This window comes from Barbus barbus, assembly GCF_936440315.1.
Source record: "Barbus barbus genome assembly, chromosome: 36".
NCBI classification, from domain to species: domain Eukaryota; kingdom Metazoa; phylum Chordata; class Actinopteri; order Cypriniformes; family Cyprinidae; genus Barbus; species Barbus barbus.
The window spans coordinates 21,438,462-21,464,606 of record NC_136714.1 but is presented as its reverse complement, the minus strand read 5'-3'; the positions used below and the strand labels follow the sequence as shown (position 1 = coordinate 21,464,606).

General features: G+C 36.9%; 3 protein-coding genes across 3 annotated transcripts in view; all 3 read left to right on the top strand.

Moving 5' to 3' along the window:
* Nucleotides 1-502: 502 nt before the first annotated feature.
* Nucleotides 503-9,529, top strand: LOC306855486 (adenosine receptor A2b-like). The gene is made up of 3 exons (XM_079394238.1): nt 503-579; nt 2,986-3,704; nt 7,473-9,529. Exons 2-3 carry the CDS (start codon nt 3,382-3,384, stop codon nt 8,488-8,490), a joined length of 1,341 nt encoding a protein of 446 aa, XP_079250364.1. The 5' UTR covers nt 503-579; nt 2,986-3,381; the 3' UTR covers nt 8,491-9,529.
* Nucleotides 9,530-12,426: 2,897 nt separating this feature from the next.
* Nucleotides 12,427-15,772, top strand: LOC306855560 (small nuclear ribonucleoprotein Sm D3). The gene is made up of 4 exons (XM_079394323.1): nt 12,427-12,504; nt 13,015-13,148; nt 13,269-13,461; nt 15,457-15,772. Exons 2-4 carry the CDS (start codon nt 13,023-13,025, stop codon nt 15,522-15,524), a joined length of 387 nt encoding a protein of 128 aa, XP_079250449.1. The 5' UTR covers nt 12,427-12,504; nt 13,015-13,022; the 3' UTR covers nt 15,525-15,772.
* A 1,330-nt stretch (nt 15,773-17,102) lies between these two features.
* The window catches only part of LOC306855472 (calcium/calmodulin-dependent protein kinase kinase 2-like), a 40,935-nt gene continuing 31,892 nt past the window's right edge, over nt 17,103-26,145 (top strand). Inside the window, exon 1 of the mRNA XM_079394217.1 lies at nt 17,103-17,222. The gene's annotated coding sequence lies outside the window, so the exon portion shown is untranslated. The remainder of the gene's footprint in view (nt 17,223-26,145) is intronic.

Below are 26,145 nucleotides of genomic sequence, written 5' to 3'. Positions count from 1 at the left end.
TGTATGTATTTATTTATTTATTTTTGTAGGCTGTTTTCTTTGCTGTTATATATTTTTATTTTATTTACATTATTTCAGTTTTATTTATTTAGCCTGGTTATTTATGATAGTGTGCTGGCTCATCTATCTTAACTTTTATTGTAACTGCAAGGACTATGAAGAATGACAGTATGACAGCATGATGAAGTTACCACCCACAAGGGTCTTGTAGGAAAGGAAACATCGTGTTTAATGCACTTTGCATACCTCGTATAGATCAAACCACGAAAACCAATCAGGCTCGGGTCTCTTTCTCTCACAGCGCGTGAGTGAGTGTCACTGTGAAAGCGCGCGCCACAACAACTCCACAGAGCGGAGAGAAGCGGCGACTCAACTCGCCTTTTCCTTGACCAAACACGTTCACAGTAGTGCATGTGTGTATATATTACTTCGTCAGGGTGATAACGTGTGGAACGATTTGGTCTCTACTCATTTGATTCTGTATTCAGTTGTGCGGTTGGACATTCAGAAATGACAGCATGCCTGCGGAGAAACCTACAGCTCAGGTGCGCTGCGGAAACACGCTTGTAAACAGCTAAAGTGAGTAACGGTAGTGTTTTTACATTATAAACAGTACTTAAATCTATTTGTTTACTAGAAAACTTGGTCAGCCTTTAGATTTTGTAACTTTGTCAGCCTGTTAGTCAGACCTGTTTGCTCATTCAAATCTGTAAATTCATAATTTGTATTAATTCATGTCGCAATTTTGTTCGCCTTTTCTAATTTTATTGTATATTTTTACAGTGGGCACAAGTAGTTCACATGACAAGCTGTCACAGCACTCTTCAACATAATGCAATAGACTACTTCCATCTAAAAACTATTTTAAGAGCATTTTTTTCTCATTTTATTTCATTTTTTTAAGTATTATGCTATTCATGCACTTTTAAGACCTAATTTTAACTGTGAAAAAGCAGTATTTTTATTTTGTATTTTTTTTAATCATTTGCCACACCTCATGGCCATATAAGTGGATTAAAAAGGGTAAAACAAAGATGGCCAGCTAGAGCATTTTTTATGAACACCTTATCTTATAGATAAATATAATTCTTAAAGATTTGAATTAATATTTTAAAATTTCATATTCATGCTATTTGCCAACTATACTATAACCTACATAAATCCATATATAGAATGATTTACAGAAAACTGATGTAATTTACAAGCTATCCTATATAAAGCATCTTTCTCTGTTGCTCTCCATTAACTGTATAGTTGTTAAGCAAGTTTAAAATAACCACTTATGCTAGTTATGTGTGGTGGAATTGTCACAGAATTCTGCTGCAAATATCTCATAATGTTTCAGACGTTGTTGCTCTGTTGTGTAAATGTTTCAGCAGTCAAATTTTTCTTAAGAAAAGGTTTTGGTAAACAGCAATGTGTTTCTCTACTCTATGATGTCATTGAAATGAATTGTGGTGTAGTTACCTAGAAACGTGGATCTTAACTACACAAGAATCCTCATTTGTAAGTCGCTTTGGATAAAAGCGTCTGCTAAATGACTAAATAAATAAATAAATAAGAATTACGTTACAGTGACCAAGATATCTGTTAAGCATGCTTTTTGAATGACAGAGAGGTGTGCAGTACACGCTTATCATAGTCCCCAGACCCTAAGCATAATTTCCTCTCATACACAACATGCTCGCTGAGCAGCTGTCAGATACAGTATTTCCGCACTCCCACTCGCATGACGTGACTCGTGAGGGACTCTGTATGTTCTTTTTAGTCTAGATATCATATAGTTAATATTATAATACCTCATAATGGTTTAACCGTTACGGAAAGTACCTTGTCTTGATGCACAGGAAGCGTTTTATAAACTGATGCATGCTAATGCAAAAGTTGTTAAAACGCAACATGCCAGACCTGTGCTTTGGAAACAATTTGTCATTATATCTTGAGGGAGTCAACAGCCATACCAAAGTCACGCTGTGCTGTAAAAAGCAAACAGCAACACTAAAACTCAAAGGAAGAGTGTAACTTTAATCATCACAGTTTTGTGCCTGATCAAACAAACTGGAGCTAAAATATTAGAAATCTCTTAAAAAATAACAGATAATGTGGCCTACCATGGAAGGCATGTTGCAGTTAGTCAATTCATTCTAGATACACAAAACCACAATAAATGACCCAAAAGAGTCAGAGGATTGCCAGACTGATTTAAATTACACATGCAAACAGACATTTTTAGATGCTCTGTTCTTTTGTTGTTGTTGTTTTTTTGAAGCCAAACCTGAACAATTCAGACAGAGCATTATCAAGTACCGAAGACGTAGAGAGCTGAAACTTACACTATTGTTCAAAAGACTGGGGTCTATCTAAAAGTAAACACGTTTAAAATTAATTCTATTTCAAACAAATGCTGTTTTTTTCACAAAAATATAATAAATAATAAATGTTTCTTGAGCATCAAATCAGCATATTTTTTTTAAATGTATGGATGTAAATTGTAATAATATTTCACAATATTACTGTTTTTACTATATTTTTTACTATATACAGACCCAAAACTTTTGAACAAAAAGCAAACAGTTTGTTGTTGGTTGGGATATAAAAGAAATAACTGATAATAATTGCCATTTATTCATCCAATAAAGAAGAAACTTATCCATTTAATGTAGAAAGTCAGTGAAACATGAAAGCAGAATCACATGAATTGGTACAAAAGAATACTTGTTCACAATTCTAAGCCAATAATAGCAAAGGCATTGCAAAGTTCATCTGTACAGATCCTAGAAACTAGTGGAGGAAGTGGTCTTGTGATAAATAGCAGGCATGCACAAATATTTCATTCATATTTGTGGAGTCTTTCTTAAAATAAAAGCTTATTGTTGGATTTAGCCTGTTGTCTTTTGATGGAGACCTCCTGTTTGGGAGATGGATTGCTTTTGTGACCCAAAGAGGTTGATTTTTTATTGTGTGATATGATTGTTCTTTCTACAGGGCAAGGAGTCCCAGTGAAGGCCTACCGGAGCCGCCTTATGCTGTCTAGTAGCTGTTTCCTTTAAGACTTTCAATGAAAGGCTGAAGTGAGCTGGAAGGGACACGCTGGTGAACGGGTAAATCAAGATTTACAGAGGGGTGTCACCATTGACCCTGCAGTCACCTCAGTGTACCTAAACCACCTCAGAGTGGTTTAGCAGCTGATACCAGGTTATTTCTATCCCCTCTTTCCATTAAAACAAGATATCATTCATTCAAGAGGAATGGTTGGATTGGCTAGTCCTCACACCTATTGCTGGGGCCATTGAGTGGCAGAGTGAAGTCCCACTGAGCAATTATCGGGAGCACAACTATGTGTGTCCCTGAGGATGTCCTTTCACACCAGTTGATGGCACCATGTCTTCGCTCGTCTACATTGTTCTTGAGCTCCTGATTGCGGTTTTGGCAGTGGCAGGGAACGTTCTGGTGTGCTGGGCCGTCTGCCTTAACAGTAACCTCCAGAGCATCACCAACTTCTTTGTGGTGTCGCTGGCTTTGGCGGACATCGCAGTGGGACTCCTGGCTATTCCATTCGCTGTCACCATCAGCACGGGCTTCTGCAGCCATTTTCACGGGTGCCTCTTCATTGCATGCTTCGTGCTGGTCCTCACACAGAGCTCCATCTTCAGTTTGTTGGCCATTGCCGTGGATCGGTACATCGCCATCAAGATCCCATTGAGGTGAGTGAAAGGTTCTGTTGTGTTTGTTCATAAAATGAAAGTTAGCAAGTGTTTTTGGACCCCACTGACTTTCATTGTATGGGAAAAAATTGCTATTAAAACTATCTTCTTTTTCGTTTCACAGAAGAAAGATCATATAGGTTTGGAGTAACTTGATTCCCATTGTTTATGTGCTTGTGGTTGTGTGATGATTAAATGTGTATTTAATCAAATGTTATTTGTTTGCAGAAATATTATTATCTAATATGTATTTATTTGTATTTTGCATGTTTTGAATTAGGTTAAAGGCTCCTAGCCTGTGTGACTCTCTAGTTTTCTCTTGATAATGACTTGATAATGGGCACAACATGCACTGCAATTCCCTCAGATACATGTAATTTCCCCTTTAATCACTCTTTCTCTTCTAGCAGTGAGGAGTCATGTAGCTTCACTGTTGACAAATGTTTCAAGAATAGTTCATTTCAGTAGAGCCAAATCAATAATCAATACTTAATCTTTCACCAAGTTGTAATATAGTGACATACAAAGAAACAACAAACACGTCACACAAAAACTATCTATCTATCTATCTATCTATCTATCTATCTATCTATCTATCTATCTATCTATCTATCTATCTATCTATCTATCTATCTATCTATCTATCTATCTATCTATCTATCTATCTATCTATCTATCTATCTATCTATCTATCTATCTGTGTAGTATATGCACTCTTTTCTTAGTGATTAAAATACATAACAAAAAAGTGATACTTGCCTTAGTATTTACTGCTAATTATATCTAAGTCCAGTGATATTTATCAAAAAAGGGCTTCTTTAAACAATTTACTTAGGATGTAAAGTAGGGGTGTAACAATACACCAGTGGCACGGTTCGGTCCGGTTCGGTTCGGTTTGCTGTGGGGGTAGGGTTCATGTCATCTTACCAGCAATGCTAAGGAACAATAGATTCACTTAACTCAATAATAACAATAACTTGACTTAACTTTTTCTTTATTAACTTTGGCTTCACATTTTTAGTGCAGTCAGCATACCGGAGTAAACAAAAATAAAATAAATACCTCCAATGTAGACTAGTCAGAATAAAACATTTCTCTCTTTAGTGAAGTCAGCTTACCTGAAGTAAACTAAAATGAAATAAATAAACTCCAATGTACTCTAGTCAAAAATAAACATTGGCTTGTCCACTCTAAGAAACATTTGGAAGTTCAATTAAGTTTTAAGATCTTTTTTAAAAACACCATCATGCAGCACATTCTGACTGAAATGCGGTCGCCTCATTCCCGCACCACAGGATGTCTATTCGCGTCTTTGCATTGACTTAGCATGTAAATCACTCGCTTCATTCGCGTCTGGTGTGAACGCACCATGAGATGTGTTTCCTGTCGTATAAGAGAGTTTTGTGAAACAGTTACGACAGATTGTGTGCGCTTTGTCTACGACACAAATTCCATTCCTGTACTCCACTGGAAAACCAAAGTGTTCCCACACAGGACACTTAAATGTGTCCGGGGGATCTGCAATTTCACTACTATGGGAAGCAGCCATCCTGCATATAGCAACCGAGTGTGACGCTCACTCCCAAGTCACATGAAATGACATGCACTTGGAAAACAGTAACTTTAGAATATAATATTTAGAACAAAATTTAAAAAGCTCTAATTAGTCGTTACTAATACAATTTAATCAAATGTAAGCAAAGAAAAAATTGTTTAAATTAATAGTTAGTTAGAGATAAGTGTCATTAACCTCAACAATGGGCAGCAGGGGGCGTGAGAGTACCGTGGTACGTGACAAGAGTTCCGCGATTCGTATCGTGGGTGGTGTATCGCGATCTTTCGGTTCGGTTTGTGATATCGTTACACCCCTAATGTAAAGGCAACCAGTGTAAAGTCTTTAACATGGGTCATTTTGCACTCCAGTTGAACATTGTAATGGTTATTCTTAAATGCTCTGGCCCAGCAGCTTTCAGCCGCACTTTTCAGTAGCTGAAAGGTGTGGGACTTTACCACCCGCCTGCATACACGGTGTGATGCACATTTCTGCTCCTGGTGTAGATTGAGCCGCCCGAAGCATTGTAAGAGAACAGCAGTGACAGCAAAAGCCCCGGCAGGTGTTGATTACATAAGGTCTGTCGGCTTCCAGTCTCTGTGGGTGTGTGAATGAGGTACCAGTAGTACTGGAGCCCTGTAAGTCCTCTGGGTTTAATGAAGCAGTCCCTGTTGTTCTCGATGAGCCTGCTATAAGCCCAAGGATTTTTGAAACAATTGACATTTGACCACTGTTTCCAGCAATTGCCCTTGGCAAAAGAAACATGTAGCAGGGCTGCCTGCATGATGGGATGTCTGAAATGCATAACGGCGGTGGATTTTGCACAGCTGTATTCCAAACTGTTTGTAAACTGATGCTTATACAGTTGCTAATATGCTATAATTTATTATAGCACTTAACATTTAGTTCTAGGTTTTTCAACCAGGGGTCTCAATATAGTAATGTTCTTAATTAAACTATAAAGTTTTGCCATTATTTTTTTTATATTTGGTAGGCATTAATATTCAGTCCTTATGCGTAAGCAGACCAAACACATAACCAGTTAAGTAAAGACAGTTTTTCCTGTGATACCTATTCGACATCCTTGCAAAAATGCTACTGAATATGCAGAATGAAACATTCAGCACAACCATTGTAGTCTGTCTCCTGAATGTATGACTATTACGAGTCTGTTCTTTTTAGTGAATCCAAAAAACAACAACAACAACACAACCAGTATAGTCTGACTTTCAAATCAATGACTCTTAAGAGTCATTTATTTTTAGGAAGTCAAAAACATGTAGTGCGGCCAGTGTAGTCCAAATCTTGAATGAAAGAATCAATCAAATTGTCTTTTTTAGTGAATAAAAACATACAGTGCAACCAGTTTAGTCCCGAATTAATAATTTTTATGACCCAGTTCTTTTTAGGGAATCAAAAACATACAGCACAACCAGTGTAGTCCGACTTGTGAAAGAATGAAGAATGACTCTTACGAGTTGGTTATTTTAAGTGAAACAAAAACATAAGGCACAATAAAACACATGCAACAAGAAGTGGCAGTTGCATGACTGACTGGGTGTTCATATGACAATGTGTAGATAAAGATAAATGATAAAAATGAATGAAATACGTTACCACAATTTTGTTTGTTTTTTGTAATATTCTTAAACATTTAATGCCGAATAATTGGATTGCTTTTTGCCTCCTCTAAAAAGACTGTGAAATCCTTTTAATCTTTTCCAGCTGAAAACCCCTGATTTAATTGAGCAATTTAATTCTTCTCATGCTTTTCTAATTATATCACTGAAAAGATTTAGGTAAAGTCGTACAAAAACAAGGCCTGTAAGTATTATTTTAAGAATAGGCACAAAACAGGTGAAATATATGCTTCTTATTAGCTCATATCCTGGTATTTTCTACTTTGGCAGCAATTACCAAAGCTTAACACCTAAACAATGGACATTTCCCAGGAGCAAAGTCAATGCATGCATGTGTGGATTTTGTAAAAAAATGGTGCAGCCTTTTCCAGCTCTGACAGTTTTCACGCACTGTGTGCGCACAGAACAATACGTCCCACTCCAGGATGGACTTCAGGAAACATCAACATATTGTTTGAGGAAGATAGAGTTTTAATATATGACCAAACTTTGCATGTTTGTCACTATATAGTGCTCCATAGCATACTTCCTACAATAATTGCTGTCTCATGTCTGTTTTTGTTTTGTCTTGCTAAGGTACAACAGCCTTGTCACAGGCCGAAGAGCCAAAGGCATCATTGCGGTATGCTGGATACTTTCAGTGGTCATCGGTTTGACCCCCATGCTAGGCTGGAACAGGCGTGTCGCCGCGGGCACCAATAGCTCTTGTCCTCAAGGTATGACGGAGTGCTTGTTCGAGAAGGTGGTCACCATGGGTTACATGGTTTATTTCAACTTTTTCGTCTGTGTCTTGACTCCGCTACTTGCCATGCTGGCCATCTATGCACGGATCTTCATGGCTGCCCGTCACCAGCTCAGACAGATGGAGCAGAAACTAGTACACTCTCAAGGATATGCCCACAGGGAAGGATCCTCATCGCGGTCCACGCTGCAAAGGGAAGTCCACGCGGCCAAATCGCTGGCTATTATTGTGGGCCTCTTTGCTATTTGTTGGCTACCTTTGCATATTATTAACTGCTTCACACTGTTCTGTCCACAGTGTGATCGACCTCAGGACTGGGTCATGTACCTGGCCATAATACTTTCACATGCTAATTCAGTAGTTAACCCGTTTATATACGCCTACCGAATACGTGACTTCAGACACACCTTCCGAAGGATCATTCGACAGCACTTCCTGTGGCATGAAAACAGACTGGCCAATGGTAACCGCAACAGAGGCATGGTTGCTTCTTCTGCTGCGGTCAGTGTGATTGAGACTTCTTGTACAGTGTCCAATGGCTATGTCTTGGATGCCAATCCCATTCCTGGCATGGTTTCCTGTGACAAATTTACAAAGCAAATGCCACCAAAAACCAAGCCTCAAACAGAATTCCAAGACTTAGGATACAGTTTAAATGGAACTTTGGAACATTCCTTTCCTGCCAGTTCGACAAAGATTTTCTCATTACATACCGGGGAGGAAGTTCCCTCCATCAGGGACCATGTAGAAATCATGACCGTAAAAGACTGCAGTGCTATTACTAACGTACATGTCAGATGTCTGGTGCCCATAAGGACAAGCAAGTCATCCGATCTTGCAGAAGTGTCATGACACACACTTCCACAAGAGTTATTCCTCAGAAAATACCCAAATGAAGATTGTTTCATTCTTCGCGAAGCTATCACTGATCTGAATTGCTAGTGAGTGTGACTTCACTTACAGTACTATCAAGGGTCAGGAAAGATAAAACCATGTGAGGATCACATAGCTCCTGTGGGAACCCTCACTACACAAATTCCAGGAATTCCTACTCCTCTTTGCAGTCAAACACCCCTGATGGTGTTTCCAGATTTTCAGACCTCGTGAAGAACTTGTTTGCTGACATTGTTGAGCATTTTAAAGCTTATATGTTTCCAAGGAGCTTTATTAAAAGAGCATTGTTTCCTGGTCAAAGCGGGAGAGGCATAATGGATTAAATCAATATTCTGGGGAATTCAGCTAAATCTATTATGACCAGACCATAAAAGAACTTGATGTGTGGCATGTTTTAAAGAAGTATCATCTTTCTGTTCTTTTTTTAAATAGGTGTTTGTCCAAACTGAGAACCTGTACAGTAAGTACAACTGCCAGAGCCTCTGTAATGTTTTAAAACATAGGGCTGCAAGTTTTTTTTGCAATTTTTCTGATAAAAATTGTGATTTAAAATGCTTGTTTGTAGGGTTGCACAATTTGGCCAAAAATGAGGTGATTATATATCAATATGACTATGTAATAATAATAATAATAATAATAATAAAATATATAATAATAATAAATGAATGTTATAAGTGACCTAGACTGGAGTTTTCTGCATTTACTGTCAACCAAGCTGCTGAAAACACCGGATCATGAGCAACCTCATGATTACCATCTCATGAACACTCAATAAATAAACGTAGAACACACAACTAATACATTATCCATTCACCACACTCACTTATTTTATTTTCTCATTTCTAATTTGCACATACTTCACCTGTACATACATAGTCGCCTATATTATATATTATATATTGTGTATTTTTTATTTTTTTTGCTGCTTTGTACATTGGTTATTGGCTATTTCCTGTTATTTTGTTTCATTACCTGTGTCCTGTCCTGTTACTGTCTTTCTGTTGCACTGTGGAGCTTCTGTCACTACAACAAATTCCTTGTATGTGTAAACATACTTGGCCAATAAAGCTCATTCTGATTCTGATTCTGATTCTGATTCTGACCACGCTTCACTCTGAAACTATACATGCAGTGTATATGTATTTATATTAATATATGTATATAATAAAATCACAGCTTTTGCAATTTGATAATCGCACTAAGCCATTTTGCGATTTTGGTTTCATTTCGATGAATCATGCAGCCCTATTAAAACATGACCAAACTGAATACTGTACTGACTGTAAGCATGTGCTAATATTTAAGAAATGTACTAAATAAAACAAAGCTATTCCGAATTTTGTCCAAATAGAATTTACGAATAGTGATGTGCTTGATTAGAATCACATGCAGACATCAATTATCCATTAAATCGATTTCAGTAATCCTTAAACAGCTGGTTTAAGCCATAAACTGTCTGTGCAACGACAAGTGGACTTCTTGGTGCTCAATAAAGTGGACTTTGATTCTCGTTATAATGATCAAATCATACAAGTATAAACAATAATGAGTCACAAATAGTATGTCAAATGAGCAATCATGTGTAATAGATTTATTTAGTCTACAGCACAACATAATAATTAGGGATCATAAAATTGAGAATGTAGGACAGTGCTGTTTAATGTCCTCTTCTGACACGCATGCATACGAGCGCAGTCGTGGACTCCTACACAGACCAGCAGCTATGATTGTGTTTACAGAGAGACTGCTGACGCCAGCAGCCGGCCTAATGCAAAGGAAATCAAATGAAGGGGCATTTGATGATCCCTTAAACTGGACCAATACACTTCCTTTTTCCTCATTAAAAAGCTCTAAAGTGGAAAAACCTGCACTGTGTACACAATGCATGTATTTGACACATGGAATTTGACATTCCATTTTAAAAATGGAACAAGTCGACACATTAACACATCCATAACTAGTTTTAAATCAGCATAAATAATCAGACATTCTCATATTTTATATTATGTATTTCTATATATTTTCATATATACTAAATGCATATATAGATCTATAGCATTTAATATATTGACAGAAAACAGTTCCTTTTAATTGTAATGATAATATTACTGATCAGAAATACAGCAAAAATCTTTAAAAATATATAGTAATAAATAATATTTCACAATAATACTTATAAAATAAATATAAAAATATACATAATTTTATTATTATTATTGTAATGGCAACTATACCAAATTACACTAATTATAATAATTACAACAATAAAAAGGAAAGAAACGGAAACTCTTTCCATTGCTTAAAAGATGGTGCAATGTGTCCAGCACTTGGTTATAGTATATCAGTTCAAATCTAGTGGTTTGTTGATTCTAGCTGAGAAATGTCAGTCAGCTCAACAGTGGCATGGTTTGATTTTGTGTTGAGAGCACCATTTTATAATGAGACGGATGTTCCTTACAAAAACGAATCTTTGGGCTTACGCAGTAATTTATCTTCTTCCATCATGAATGCTTGTAGTCTAAATCAGATGGGAGTGAAGCTAACAGACTGTCAGCTTGTCACATAGATCAGTAGCAGCTGGCAGGTTCATTCTGCTGCTAAAATGAGGTTTGAAGACATTGCTGAGAGTTACTGTGTAATCAACAGACACATACCCACCCATTCCACTATGTCACTATTTGTAATTGGTTGAATTTACTTTTTTCTCTTTTGTGGATTTGATGCAGGTGAAGTTCTTCAGAACGTCAGGTTCAATCTCATGAGGGCAATTTCAGGTCACAGAAAGAGACTATTTGATAAACAGTTACAATTTCCTGTTAAACGCTGACATGTTTTTAAAGAAAATAATTAAATTTTTCCATCTTACCAATGATAAAATTCCTTAGATAACATATCTGATACAAAATAAATAAAGTAGGTTAAATATTTTTGGCATGGGGAGGTGGGTTTATAGGAATTTGCTGTTATAACATTATGTGGTAGGCCTACACTGTAAAAAAAAAAAAAAGTTGAGCCAACTTAAAATTTTACGGCAGCCAGCTTCGGCAGATTTTTTTCTCAACTTGTTTCAAGTTTATACAACAAAAAGTTGAGAATCTCCTACAAAAATAAGTTGAGAGAAATCTGCTGAAGCTGGTTGCCTTAAAAATTTAAGTTGGCTCAACTTTTTTTTTTTTTACAGTGTAGGCCTATATTTTAAAAAAGCTGTCTTTGACCACCATTTCAGTCCATTATTAGTTTTTACCACTTCCCTTAGTTTCAGGAAAGCAGGAACATTCAATAAACAGATACTTCTTGTCTTGGCTTGTCAGTTCAGCCCATTTTGAACAGGTCTCTTGTTCTGCCGTCATTTACAGACAAAGAGAAAAGACTACTGCTAAGAATAGACACAGAATCAGTCTATCAAGCACCAGGATGACAAAACAAATTTAGACCGTATTGCTGCCTTGCACAATGTCTCAGACTAGAGCAATGAATCTTAATGATGTCAAAACCAGACAAATGACTTCTCAAAGCTTTTTTTCCCCCATTGTTTTAACAATTTAAAAATTGTCTCATATAAAAAAGTAGTCGTTTTTGAAATCCGTGTCAGATATGTATTTCGTGCACAAAAATATTAAAGATGTTACATGTTTTAAATCAAATTATAGAATGCAGAAATAAATGCTGAACTGACAAAGACGTCTGATTTTTAAACTGTTTATTATAATAATTAATATTTGTGACGTTTAATTGAGTGTTTTGGATAATATCCACAATTCAATACTGCCCTCTTGTGTAATTCTGAGGTGTTTGATTCTTCTTTACATTGACCTGAATTTTACTTTGTAATATTACTTCAACTCCCATAATGCAACAGAGTTTCAGGAAAGGGCGGGGCTTATGCTTTCAGCTGCATTGTGGGAGCGGGGAAACGCCGCAAATACTCACGTTGTTCAGCTGTGAGGTTCTCTACGAAGCCGTTGATACAAGGTACTGTAATGCTTTATGACATAAACCTATTATTTGTAGTCTATAGTTTTGTCTTTCACGAAAGTACACGGTCTTGCAGGGTCTGTTCGATGCTTTAACGTCCATTTCAGACATTCATTGTTTGCTTGGTTTATGTATTCGACTCGTTTGAGGCCAGTCTACAGATTCATTGGGAATATGTTAGTTAAGTTACATTTGTCATTTAACTTAATTAAATACCAAAATTGATTTTTTTTTCAAGACGTGCCATTTTTGTGCGTGGATGTGCAAATTGCACAGAACATGATTCCTGAACGAATGATTCTTATGAACCGGTTCGTTGTACTGAATCAAAAGTAACGTGGTAAAGCCAGTGTAGTCCGATTCCTGAACGAAGTGTTCTAATGAATCGGATCTTTTTAAGTGACTCGAACACTTAAGCGATTTGCAAAGATTCATAAAACCCTTATAAGTTACTCTCCTCTGAACTCTTTCGCCTCTAGTTATTTGGTGTTATTTTTTTTTCTTCAGATTAAAACATGTCTATTGGTGTTCCCATCAAAGTCCTGCATGAAGCAGAGGGTCACATCGTGACCTGCGAGACAAACACTGGAGAGGTGTACAGAGGCAAATTGATTGAAGCAGAGGATAACATGAACTGCCAGGTACTGCTGAATGAATCACAATTCATTCTTGATGCATTGTATCTACGCCATCCAAACATTTACTTTAAACTTAAATATTGAATAATGAAACTAACTGGGCTTGTGTTTTATTTGAATCAGATGTCCAACATTACAGTGACATATCGAGATGGCAGAGTGTCCCAGCTGGAGCAGGTATACATTCGCGGCAGCAAAATACGCTTCCTCATTCTGCCAGACATGTTGAAAAACGCCCCCATGCTGAAGAGCATGAAAAACAAAAACCAAGGTGCAGGAGCTGGAAGAGGCAAAGCTGCTATTCTCAAAGCTCAAGGTTGGACCTTTTTATGGCATCTTTGACTTCATTACTGTAACTGCAGTTATGCTGTGTTTTTCAGTGGTTGCAATGTCAAATGCTTGTTAGCCGCATTATTTGTATAGTCCCAAATAATTTTGTTCTAGTACATTAGTACCGTTGGCAGTTAAAGCAGTTGCATTTAAGTATAATTTGTATCTAAAAATTAAATTAATTTAAATGTCCTTTAAAATAGCACTGAACACTGTTTGTAATTAGTTTATATGTCATTTGTTGCAACCAGTCTGGTTTCAGAAGTGGACATTCAACCGAGACTGCCTTGCTCAGTGTTTGAAGCCTTAAGACTGGCAAGAGCAGATTCCAAATCTTCAATACTTATCTTGCTGGATCAGTCTGCTGCTTTTGACATGGTTAACAACCAGATCCTCCTGTCAACCCTATTGGCAAAGGGCATCTCAGGAACCGCACTCCGGTTGTTTGAGTCTTACCTCTCAGATAGGTCCTTCAAGGTATCTTGGAGAGGTGAGATGTCCAAGTCGCAACATCTAACTACTGGTGTGCCTCAGGGCTCAGTTCTTGGACCACTTCTCTTTTCTGTCTACATGGCATCACTCGTTTCTATCATTCAGAAACATGGCATTTCATATAACTGCTATGCTGATGACGCTCAACTCTACCTCTCATTCCATCCTGATGATCCGAAGATAGCTGGTCGCATCTCAGCTTGTCTAACAGACATTTCTTGCTGGATGAAGGACCATCACCTTCAACTCAACCTTGCCAAGACAGAACTGCTTGTGGTTCCATCAAACCCATTGTTTCACATCGCAATTTCAGCATCCAGTTTGGCACATCAACCATAACTTCTTAAAAAAAACAGCCAGAAACCTTGGAGTTATGATTGATGATCAGCTGACTTTCTCAGACCACACTGCTAACTGCCCAGTCCTGCAGATTTGCTTTATTCAACGTCACAAAGAACTCCTTGTTCAAGCTCTTGTTCTGTCCCGGCTGGACTATTGCAGTGCTCTCTTGGCAGGTCTTCCAGCCAGTTTTATCAAACCTTTGCAATTAATCCAGAACGCGGCAGCAAGATTAAATTTTTAATGAGCCAAAAAGAATGCTTGTCATCACGTTTATCAATTTGTACTAGCTACCAATAGCTGCTCGCATAAAATTTCAATACAAAACCAACACTGGCTCTGCACCCTTTTACCTAAATTCATTACTTCATACTTATGTGCCCTCTAGAAACTTGCGTTCTGCAAGTGAACATGGCTTTATTGTGCCATCCCAAAGAGGCACAAAACCACTTTCACAGACTTTTAAATTAAATGTTCCCTCCTGGTGGAATAGCCCTTTTTTGGACACCAGAAGGCAAACGTAAGAGAGGCTGACCAAAGTACACCTGGTGCCGGACTGTAGAACAAGAACTAAAGAACCTAACCACACTTGGGGCACCATCCAGCAGCTGGCCCAAAACAGACAGGAGTGGAAGACTTTTGTTGCTGCCCTACATGCTGAGGGCATAATGGGTAGTAAGTAAGTCCTGGTTGAATAAACTCAATCCGAGCAGCTGAGTCCTTAGCCCTCTTCAAGAATCGGCTAAAAACACATCTCTTCCATCTTTATTTGACCCTTTAACTCTAGCACTACTTATTCTAATTCTATTCTTTTAAAAAAAAGCTTAACACATGCTTTTCTAATCTTTTTGTATTCTATCCATTTGTTATCTTTTTATTATACAATTAACAAAAGCAAAAAAGGCCTCTAACACTAGCTTGCTCTATTCATTTTCTATTATGTTTTCTTTTTATATAATTTTATTAAAAAAAAAAAAACTCACTACGTGTACTGCGTTAAGCTAACTGAGACTTGTTATAGTACTTGCATATCATTGCTCTTTTTAATTTTGATTGCTTCCATTGTCCTCATTTGTAAGTTGAACAAGTTGATGTTTTTCATAGGACATGCGTAAGATGAAACCACTAACTGTTTGTCTTTCCTTTGCAGTCGCAGCAAGGGGCCGGGGTCGAGGAGGGCCAGGAGGAAGGGGAAATATTTTCCAGAAAAGACGATAATGTGAATCTTGTTTCCATCACTGTCATTTTGTACAGTTTTTTTCTTTAATGAGAAATTGTGTACTTTTTTTGGTTTGGTAAATTTGGTGATCTTGTAGTTTTGTTGATTTTGCAACAGCTATTTTCTCTTTTCTCATATAATAAAGTTGTCTAATTATATAAAGTCTGTTTTATCAGTGCTGCTAAACCATTCCTTAATTATATTGTGCTGCATTTATTAACATAAAAATCTAAACCGCTCAACACTTAAAAGTTTGCTTTATTTTGGTCAGAGTCAGATGAGAGAAAAAGTTGAAGTTGGTAGAAATTGAGACATTTTACTTTTTTTTTTTTTTCTTTTTTTTTTTTTAACTTACAAAGGTCAAAGTATTTGACTGAAAACAATGTAATAAGTAGTTTTCTAAATGTATTTAAATTAGGGCTGTGCAATTAATCGCATGCGATTCTCATGCGCATCTCGTCAGTGAAGCCGGCTCTGTGATTAGCAGTAAATCTCCATCACCTGTTTTCAAATGGATAATGGATCGATAATGCCTTGTTGATGTCAGAGGAGAATGGGCAGACTGGTTAGAGATGAAAGAAAGGCAATAGTAACTCAAATAACCACTTGTTACAAGCAAGGTATGCAGAATACCATCTCTGTCGAACTCTGAAGCAGAGGGACTACAGCAGCAGAAGACCACACCGGGTGCCGCTTCTGTCAGCTAAGAACAGGAAACGGAGGCTACAATTCGCACAGGCTCACCAAAATTGGACAATAGAAGATTGGAAAAACGTTGCCTGGTCTGATGAGTCTCTATTTCTGCTGCGACATTCAGATGGTAGCGTCAGAATTTGGTGTAAAGAACATGAAAGCATGGATTCATCCTGCCTTGTCTCAACGGTTCAGGCTGGTGGTGGTGGTGTAATGGTGTGGGGGATATTTTCTTGGCACACTTTGGGCCCCTTAGTACCAATTGAGCATTGTTTAAACGCCACAGCCTACCTGAGTATTGTTGCTGACCATGTCCATCCCTTTATGACTACAGTGTACCCATCTTCTGATGGCTACTTCCAGTAGGTTAATGCACCCACAAAGCTCAAATCATCTCAGACTGGTTTCTTGAACATGACAATGAGTTCACTTTACTCAAATGGCCAGATCTCAATCCAATAGAGCATCTTTGGGATGTGGTGGAACGGGAGATTCGCATCATGTGCAGCCGACAAATCTGCAGCAACTGCGTGATGCTATGCTCTGATTTCGTGTCAAAATGCAGTTGAATAATAGTACATGTGTTAGAGCAGGGCTGTCCAAACTCGGTCCTGGAGGGCCAGTGTCCTGCAGAGTTTAGCTCTAACCCTAATTAAAACACCCCTGAAGCTAATCAAGCTCTTACTAGGCATACTAGAAACTTCCAGGCAGGTCTGTTGTGGCAAGTTGGAGCTAAAGTCTGCAGGACACCGGCCCTCCGGGACCGAGTTTGGACAGCCCTGTGTTAGACGATGAAGTTCAACTAATCAAGCTAATAACCGTTTAACATTAGACGTAGTTCCCCTTGTGACCGTTAGATATCGCCACTCCTCTCACATTCAGTCACAGCAGAAGCACCTCCGTCCCCCGCTGCCTGCACATCATACCATATCATAAACCGCTACCATTACTGACAGCGAGCTAACAACATACCCTTCACAAACAGCATCTTACCAACAGCCGAGGTAAGGACACAACACTGAACCAACGACTCCTCTTATACCTCTATAGGGCGACATGCGTGATCACAATGATTTTATTAATCCTCGGCTGGATTTTCCAAACATCTGTTTCGTAAGAGATGCGTTAGCCAGCTTTAGCAAAATAACAACCAGCCTTAAAATTGTTCTCCAACCGGAATCTGCTCTTCGAGCCTGTGCCAGTGTTTACATGAAGCTTTTACAGATAATATGCATGAAACTGCGTTGAATGGCAATTATGAAGCAGGAGTGATCAAAGCACATTTAATATTCACATAAGATCAGTTTGGTTATTGGAAAGTTGGGTTATTCTAAGAAATGGGAGCATTTTTAGTTTTAATAAGGTGGTTTAAAGTATAATTTCTAAACATTCAGTAAGACAATGTGTCAGTGAATTGTGAAATTAATTGTAATTTATGCTTGGAGAGGATTGATGATAAAACAGCGTTGACCGTTTTTAGTTCAAGTTGATATTGCAAGGTCGTGAAACTACAAAGTACTTATTATGAGGAGAATTGAATGCTGATCTTTCAACAAATATGCACTTTTCGATTTTCAAACGTTTACTATATTCATCTAAACAGTTGAACATTGAAGATTTAACTAACGTTACTACTAAAAGTAACAAAAAGACAAGAAAAAAAACGAGACGAAGAAGTTCTTAGATAATAGCAGATAATTTTGTATTAGAATATATATTAGGCTTTCATGTATTTTATATTTAATAAAATTTTTGCTAATATTACAAATAAATATTATTCTAATATATAGTGAGACATTGGTAAAAATGACATTTATGACGAAAGAAAAAAGCACAACAGAAAGTTACTGTCTTTGTTTATGTGTTTTAAAGTCGGCATCATCTATTGAATGTTAAAGTAATTTTTCCACATGTATTTGAGAGACAACAATGGCACCTGTTTTGCAGAATGACCCAGTTACCAAAGAATTCAGCATCCTTAATTAATTTTCATCCTGTTTGTTTGACCGTTGACAAGTGAAACCTGTAAAATCACTGGCTGCGTATCAACATCTAGTGAGCTGCCTGCCTAGACAGTATTTTTGGGCTTCAAAGGAACATGCAAAATGTTCTCATGTCCAAAAATGCTGTTTGTTTTGACAGCTATTGTGTGATATTTTAATCCATATGGCTATAATGAAAGGAAATATATATTAGATGGCAGTACATTAGCTGCATTATTAACAAATGGTATTTTGTATCCATTGACTTGTTTTTTTTTATGTTGCTTGGGTGTTTGGGTCTAAAATAGTTTGCCTTGTTTGGAGAGAGTGGCATAAGACGGTCTCTGGAGGGCTTTTCCCTGTGGAATGAGCCATTCGGGTATGATTTGAAATCTAGCTGTGGGTGAGCTGGATAAAGTTGTTTGTTTATTTTTTCAGGCCTTGTGTGCAAAAATGTGATCGAGGTTGGCGTAATTACTTTTCATTTCTTAGTTTAAGGAACATGATCAGATGCTAAGAGGCAACGCATGGGCATGGGAAATATCCATTGACTTGTATAAAGTGTGGCAGACCTTTATGTTTTTAAACTGCTTTCAAATTCAATATAACCTAGTACAAGAGATAATGATTTAAACTAGCCCCACAGTTTGTTAAAAAAAAAAAAAAAGTGTTTTCAGTAATGCACTTGCATTAGGAGTACAAGGGATTTCATGGGAATAAATAAAATAAAATAGAAGATAACTTTATAGTTACTTTATACAACTTAATAATTTTGCTCAGAAGGGTTAATTTTGGTACAGAAATGTGAGCTGCTTTTGAAACCTGCTGAATATCTTGCCCCCTTACTTCCATTTTAAAGGCCCCAATGTACTCATGGCAAAGTACTTTGTATAGAAACATAGCAAAATAGCATTTAGGTAGATCGGGGGCACATTCTCTTCAGAAACAAAAGTAATCCTCTGCGTCTTCAGTGTGATGTCGGGAGTAAATGACGACTGCTATGTTCATTATTAGGCTACATCCAACAACATAACACCTCAATCGCTTGGGAGCCACTCTTGTCTACACCCGCTCTGGTGTCGAAACAGTGGCGGACTGTTTACAGCTCACTCAGGGTGGGTCTGTGATAAAACGCCAGTGTTCGTCAATAGTGTGCAGTGCCTGTGTGCAGAACTATGTCACTTCGCTAAGAATCCGAGAACAGCTTGATCTGAGACACTGCTTTATTGGGATTTAAAAAAAAAAAAACACTGGGTGGATTTTTATCATTATAGGGTGTTTGTGTACACACACTCCCAACACACATTTCAGTTCAAACAACATGTAAAAGTGCATTTTGCATCCGATGAGCGCTTTCACGGAGCCATTTGCCAATAAAGAACCTTTAATTTTAAGGTTACGTAATCGCAATGGTTGTTTGAAGGTGTTTTCAAGCCAGAGCAAACTTTTTTACTTTGGCAAGCAGGTTTGAACTCCTGAAACGAGCTTAATTTTGGCCTTAATTTAGTTTGAAATGGTGTCACACCAGTTCATTCTGTGATTTCGCTTGAAGTGCTGTATATGGGGGTAAAGCCATCATTGTCCGTGGAGATCGACAGCACCCTGCAGATGGTGCTGTGAGAGCTTAACTCATTTTGAACCCAAAACTTGTCTTTAAAGTGTTAGGTACAACATGCTAGGTTAGCATTAAGTCAGTGTGTAGATTATTCCTGCTTCCTCTTGTACACAGATTAGTACTTTGGTTTTCCCTGTTAAAGCTAATGTTTCGAAGAATGCTGAACACTCCAGATGGTCCCATACGGTCAATCCTCTGTGGACCCCTTTCCCTGTGGATGCCATGTGCATCTCACCATAATAAAGACAACTAGACAGTGGGAAGTCATCTGGTGTAAGGCTGCATCTGTTTGTTTCTAGGGTAAAATTGGTTTCTTGCTGGAGTTCATCTTGGGTAAGTGCTTGACTGAAAATGGTGGATCTTTTTATGCATTTGATGTTGTCTTTTGTGCAATCCCTTTAATGTAGACCCCATTTGTTATACATGTGGTCCGTGGGGGTCCAAGTCTTGTTTGCTTGTGAGTCCGAGACACCATAACAAATGAGGTTTGGTAGGTTGGGCACGTGAAGGAGAAACGCTCGCTTTGCAATCCATCAAAGATCTAAGTAACTCACAGAAGAATGTGGAAACTGCTCTCAGATTAAAATAGCTCAGCCTACCATTGCAGTCAGGCCACATCTTGCCCGCATCTACTGTGAATTTCCTGTTCTTGAAAAGATGACATGATACTCTGGGTTTTTTAGATGCTTCAATGTACCAGTAAAACTGCTGCATGAGTTTCAGATAGTTGCCTGACGCTCGGACTGGATAATGACACATCAATCCCTCTGACTTTCTGCACACTTTCATCATCATCCCCCCATCAGCACCTGAGCTGACAAATGGGTCGGACATGCCTGGTCGCTCTGTGCTCAGCTGGGCTGTCTCTTTGTCATCGAGGTAGACAGGAAGTCACTAACTGCGTCCACACCAGAGACAGACCAGTGATTAAAATCTGATCTGACATTAAAAACGTCTCATTTCATCATAAAATTAGCCTCTTCTACTTAGATATCTTAAAACAGGTGATTTATTTGGTTGTGTGCTGCTTTATTAGTCAGTGTGTGTACTAGTAGACCATTAGTGCTGTGTTGGTACAGTAATGGCATCAGATGTCATCAATACCATGATACTTTGCTACACTGATTGATACCTTCAGAGATTGGCCAATAATCACGTCAACCAATATTTCTTATCAGTTTACACTTTTAAATGCAATCAGCTCTTTAATAACTACATAAACTACCATTCAGAAGTTTGGGGTCGGTAAGATTTTTAATGTTTTGGAAAGAATGCTACATTTCTTCAAGATGAATCGCTTTTTGTATTCCCCAATTGTAAGTAGTGATCGACCGATATTGATTTTTTATAACCGATACCAATTATTTGCATGCTTATGTGCCCGATAACCGATATGCAGAACCGATATTTATTTACTGTTATAAAGTAAATAAATGACTGTGTGAAGTAAGTCCATACTTCACTTTGGTTTTTCCTCCTTTCAGTCATCTTAACAAAAAATGTTTTGAGAATTAGCAGTCTTTCATGCAGGGCTCTAGACTCATTCTTCCCACTGATCTCACTTTTGCTACTAACTTTCTCAGTTGGTCTCAGGAGCACATAATTTGTTTGCAATTTGTTTTTTGTTTTTGCACATTTGATTAATCAATGCATGCTGATGAACTTTTATCATAGTTTATAGTTATATGGTAACGAAAGTGTTCAACATTCAACTCGTTCTTTTTCATCTGTATTTGTGATTTAAATTTTGTGGTCAGGAATTCCTTTTTTCGTGCGCTTTCACTTTCAAATTTGCGATCTTGGTGTCACATTTTACAAGAAACGATCATTGTCTTTTGTTTATATCTATACACCTTTCACTTTTTAAGACTAAAACAAAAGATGGATTCATTGTTATTCTTAATTAAAAAGCACAACAACAAATATAGCTGCGAGCAGCGATGACGGGCCCAAGCCGTCAGCATACGCCACCCCGGTGGCATCGATAAAACGGTGCCCAGCGAGCACAAGCATCACAGTAACCCTCTGGCAGTTTGGTTTTAAGGGATACGGCAATTAAAGGGTTAATCCAAACCATCAACTCTGTGAAACACACACACACAGAACATATAAAACTTTAAATTCTGTGAAAATATATTTTTCATTGGTAGTTGAAGTTAGTTAATGCATTTACTAATGCTAACAAATGAGAAATTATTATAGTTACCAAAGCTTTTAATGATTTATAAGCATTTTTTAATGATTTATTTTTCCATTAACTAACATGAATAATTTTTTCTAACACAAATTAATAAAGTAAAAAATATATTGTTAATATTTAATGTTATTTGTGAATTAACCAATGTTAAAAAACAACATTATTTAACTGTTGTTAATTTACATCATTAATAAATATATACCATTTAATGTTGATCAAAATCAATTCCAAAATGTGTTAATATATTATTAAATTTTAAAGTTTTATCTTTTGAACATGACTATTTTTCTAATATAAAAAATATTTTGTTCATTGTTAGTTCATTGTAAGTTCATACTATCAATGAAGAATTAACATACTGTAAAATATATATTTCATTGTTAGTTCATGTTAATTAATGCATTCCCTACTGTTAACAAATGAGACTTAATTATAAAGTGTTATCAAAACCTTTAATGCTTTATAAGCATTTTTTAAGGATTTTATTGAGAAGTTTAAACAGACCCTCTCTCTCTCTCCCTCTCTCTCTCCCCCTCCACACTCACTGAACTCACACAGTCAGTCACCCACCCAGTCACCTACCGCAAACATTAGAAGCACAGAGACAGGAGAACTCTGATAGTTTTTAAATTTTCTCCTCCGCATAGTGTATTGTAAATTCATGAAATTAATCACATATCCTCAGACTGTATTGTTCTGAGTATGTAATTTTTTATGAAGTGTTTGGAAGCTGCTCTTAAAAGAAAAAAAAGAAAAGAAAAGTTTTCTCTTTTTTACTGTAACTTTAATAAATTGCCATTAAATCATCGTTCAAGATATCCTAAATCCGTCCGCAATTTAGCATCTTCAGTATTTTGGCATCATAAGAAAAAATGTTTGGTGTGATTTACGTGTTTCTGTTTGGAGGAGTATGAATTTGTTTACAGCCTGTTTAAAAACAAAACCCACATTAAAATAAATATAGCCGACTTCCTGTTGGTCGTAGCTAATGACTGTAAATTAGAAAGTTGTCCGGATTAATAAGAACAATTTATGTACCGAGTTTGGTGTCTGTAGCTATCATTATATATATATAAACATTAATAATTATATACCATTTAATGTTGATCAATATTAATTCCAAAATGTGTTAATATATTATTACATTTTAAAGTTTATCTTTTGAACATGACTATTTTTCTAACATTAAAAAGATTAATAAATGCTTTAAAAAAATTGTTCTTTGTTAGTTCATACTATCATGGAAGAATTAACATGCTGTAAAAATATATTTTTCATTGTTAGTTCACGTTAATTAATGCATTTCCTAATGTTAAGAATTGAGACCTTATTTAATGATTTATAAGCATTTTTTAAAGATTTTAAAAAACAGACCCTCTCTCTCTTTCTCTCTCTCACCCACTGCCTCAATCCACACAGTCACTCACACAGTCACTCACACCCCACCCCACCCCCACCCCTCACTCAGCTGCAGACTGGCAGGGAGCTCTCACTCAGCAGTCTAAGAGCTCTCTGATAGTTTTTAAATTTTCTCCTAAGCATAGTGTATTGTAAATTCATGAAATTAATCACATATCCTCAGACTGTATTGTTCTGTGTATGTAATTTTTTATGAAGTGTTTGGAAGCTGCTCTTAAAAGATAAAAAAAAAAAAAAAATTATATTTTTTACTGTAACTTTAATAAATTGCCATTAAATCATCGTTCAAGATATCCTAAATCCGTCCGCAATTTAGCATCTTCAGTATTTTGGCATCATGATAAAAAATGTTTGGTGTGATTTCCGTGTTTCTGCTTGGAGGAGTATTAATTTGTTTACAGCCCGTTTTTAAAAAAAACCCACATTAAAATAAATATAGCCGACTTCCTGTTGGTCGTAGCTAATGACTGTAAATTAGAAAGTTGTCCGGATTAATTAGAACAATTTATGTACCGAGTTTGGTGTCTGTAGCTAAAACTAACCCCCTCATTTTTGACAAAAGGTGGCGCTATAGAGTGTCTCTTCCACGCCCGTTTATGAGCTTTTTCCAGTGTCTAACTATCATTAATACTGATATGTGTGTTGAGTTTCATGACATTCTAAACATGTTATCTGCCTCAAAATCACCAGAAACGAATTTTCAACTTTGACACGTTGCCATGGCAACATAATTTTAGATATCAATATTCCCTTCACAGTTTTACATCGGCCGTGTTTTGACATTATTCTGGTGAAGTTTGAAGCAAATCGAGGTAAAAGAAGATGCTGAATTCAAAGCATTTTGAAAACGACACACTTCCTGCAGCCAGTTGGTGGCGCTATAACTTTCAGTCATAATAGTCACATCTATCCGATCGGCATCATACAACGAACAAATCACTGAAGTTTGATCTACATCATACAATGTATGTGGACGTTATTAGGCATTTCCTGGGTCTCATTTTTCGCCATAACTTCATCGCCTCGCCATGGGCAAACCGTTCGACATATCAAAAATATCTTCGCAATTTAGCGTCCCCAATGTCTTGAGATCATGTTCACCTAGTTTGGTGGCAATCGTATGGAAATCCTCAGAGGAGTATATCAAATTCCAGAGCATGCGCTTTTTAAACAGCCCTGAATAGCCGACTTCCTGTTGGGCGGAGCCTAAGACATGCTGTGCGGAAGTTGTTCAGCTCAATGAGTTCTATATGTGTACCGAGTTTCATATGAATACGTGCAAGTATGTGTGAGCTATACATCAAGTTTTCTGACAATTTTCCAGGGGGCGCCGTAGAGCCCCTGTGCCACGCCCGGGTCCCAGCCTCAGCGGCGTCCTAATGGCCGCAGGTTCCAATGTGCGTGCCAATTTTCGAGAGTTTTCGGGCACGTTAAGGCCCCCAAAAGTGCCCGGATGATTGAAATAAAAAAAAAAAAAAAAAAAAAAAAAAAAAAAAAAAAATATAGCTGCAAGCAGCGATGACGGGCCCAAGCCGTCAGCATACGCCACCCCGGTGGCATCGATAAAACGGTGCCCAGCGAGCACACGCATCACAGTAACCCTCTGGCAGTTTGGTTTTAAGGGATACGGCAATTAAAGGGTTAATCCAAACCATCAACTCTGTGAAACACACACACACACACAGAACAACATATAAAACTTTAAATTCTGTGAAAATATATTTTTCATTGGTAGTTCATGTTAGTTAATGCATTTACAAATGCTAACAAATGAGAAATTATTATAGTTACCAAAGGTTTTAATGATTTATAAGCATTTTTTAATGATTTATTTTTCCATTAACTAACATTAATAATTTTTTCTAACACAAATGAATAAAGTAAAAAATATATTGTTAATATTTAATGTTATTTGTGAATTAACCAATGTTAAAAAACAACATTATTTAACTGTTGTTAATTTACATCATTAATAAATATATACCATTTAATGTTGATCAAAATCAATTCCAAAATGTGTTAATATATTATTACATTTTAATGTTTTATCTTTTGAACATGACTATTTTTCTAATATTACAAATATTTTGTTCATTGTTAGTTCATTGTAAGTTCATACTATCAATGAAGAATTAACATGCTGTAAAAAATATATTTTTCATTGTTAGTTCATGTTAATTAATGCCTTCCCTACTGTTAACAAATGAGACTTAATTATAAAGTGTTATCAAAACCTTTAATGCTTTATAAGCATTTTTTAAGGATTTTATTGAGATGTTTAAACAGACCCCCTCTCTCTCTCTCTCCCCCTCCACACTCACTGAACTCACCCACCCAGTCACCCACCGCAAACATTAGAAGCACAGAGACAGGAGATCTCTGATAGTTTTAAAATGTTCTCCTCCGCATAGTGTATTGTAAATTCATGAATTAATCACATATCCTCAGACTGTCTTGTTCTGTGTATGTAATTTTTTATGAAGTGTTTGGAAGCTGCTCTTAAAAGAAAAAAAAAAAAAAAGTTTTCTCTTTTTTACTGTAACTTTAATAAATTGCCATTAAAACGCAGTTCAAGATATCCTAAATCTGTCTGCAATTAGCATCTTCAGTATTTTGGCATCGTGAGAAAAAATATTTGGTGTGATTTCCGTGTTTCTGATTGGAGGAGTATGAATTTGTTTACAGCGCGTTTAAAAAAAAAAAACCCACATTAA

Excerpts from the sequence above, each read along its gene's own strand:
- LOC306855486 (XM_079394238.1), top strand. The coding sequence starts at position 3,382 with ATGTCTTCGCTCGTCTACATTGTTCTTGAGCTCCTGATTGCGGTTTTG. Across the intron at positions 3,705-7,472 it reads GCCATCAAGATCCCATTGAG|GTACAACAGCCTTGTCACAG; the intron begins GTGAGTGAAAGG and ends TGTCTTGCTAAG.
- LOC306855560 (XM_079394323.1), top strand. The coding sequence starts at position 13,023 with ATGTCTATTGGTGTTCCCATCAAAGTCCTGCATGAAGCAGAGGGTCAC. Across the intron at positions 13,149-13,268 it reads AGGATAACATGAACTGCCAG|ATGTCCAACATTACAGTGAC; the intron begins GTACTGCTGAAT and ends TATTTGAATCAG. Across the intron at positions 13,462-15,456 it reads TGCTATTCTCAAAGCTCAAG|TCGCAGCAAGGGGCCGGGGT; the intron begins GTTGGACCTTTT and ends TTTCCTTTGCAG.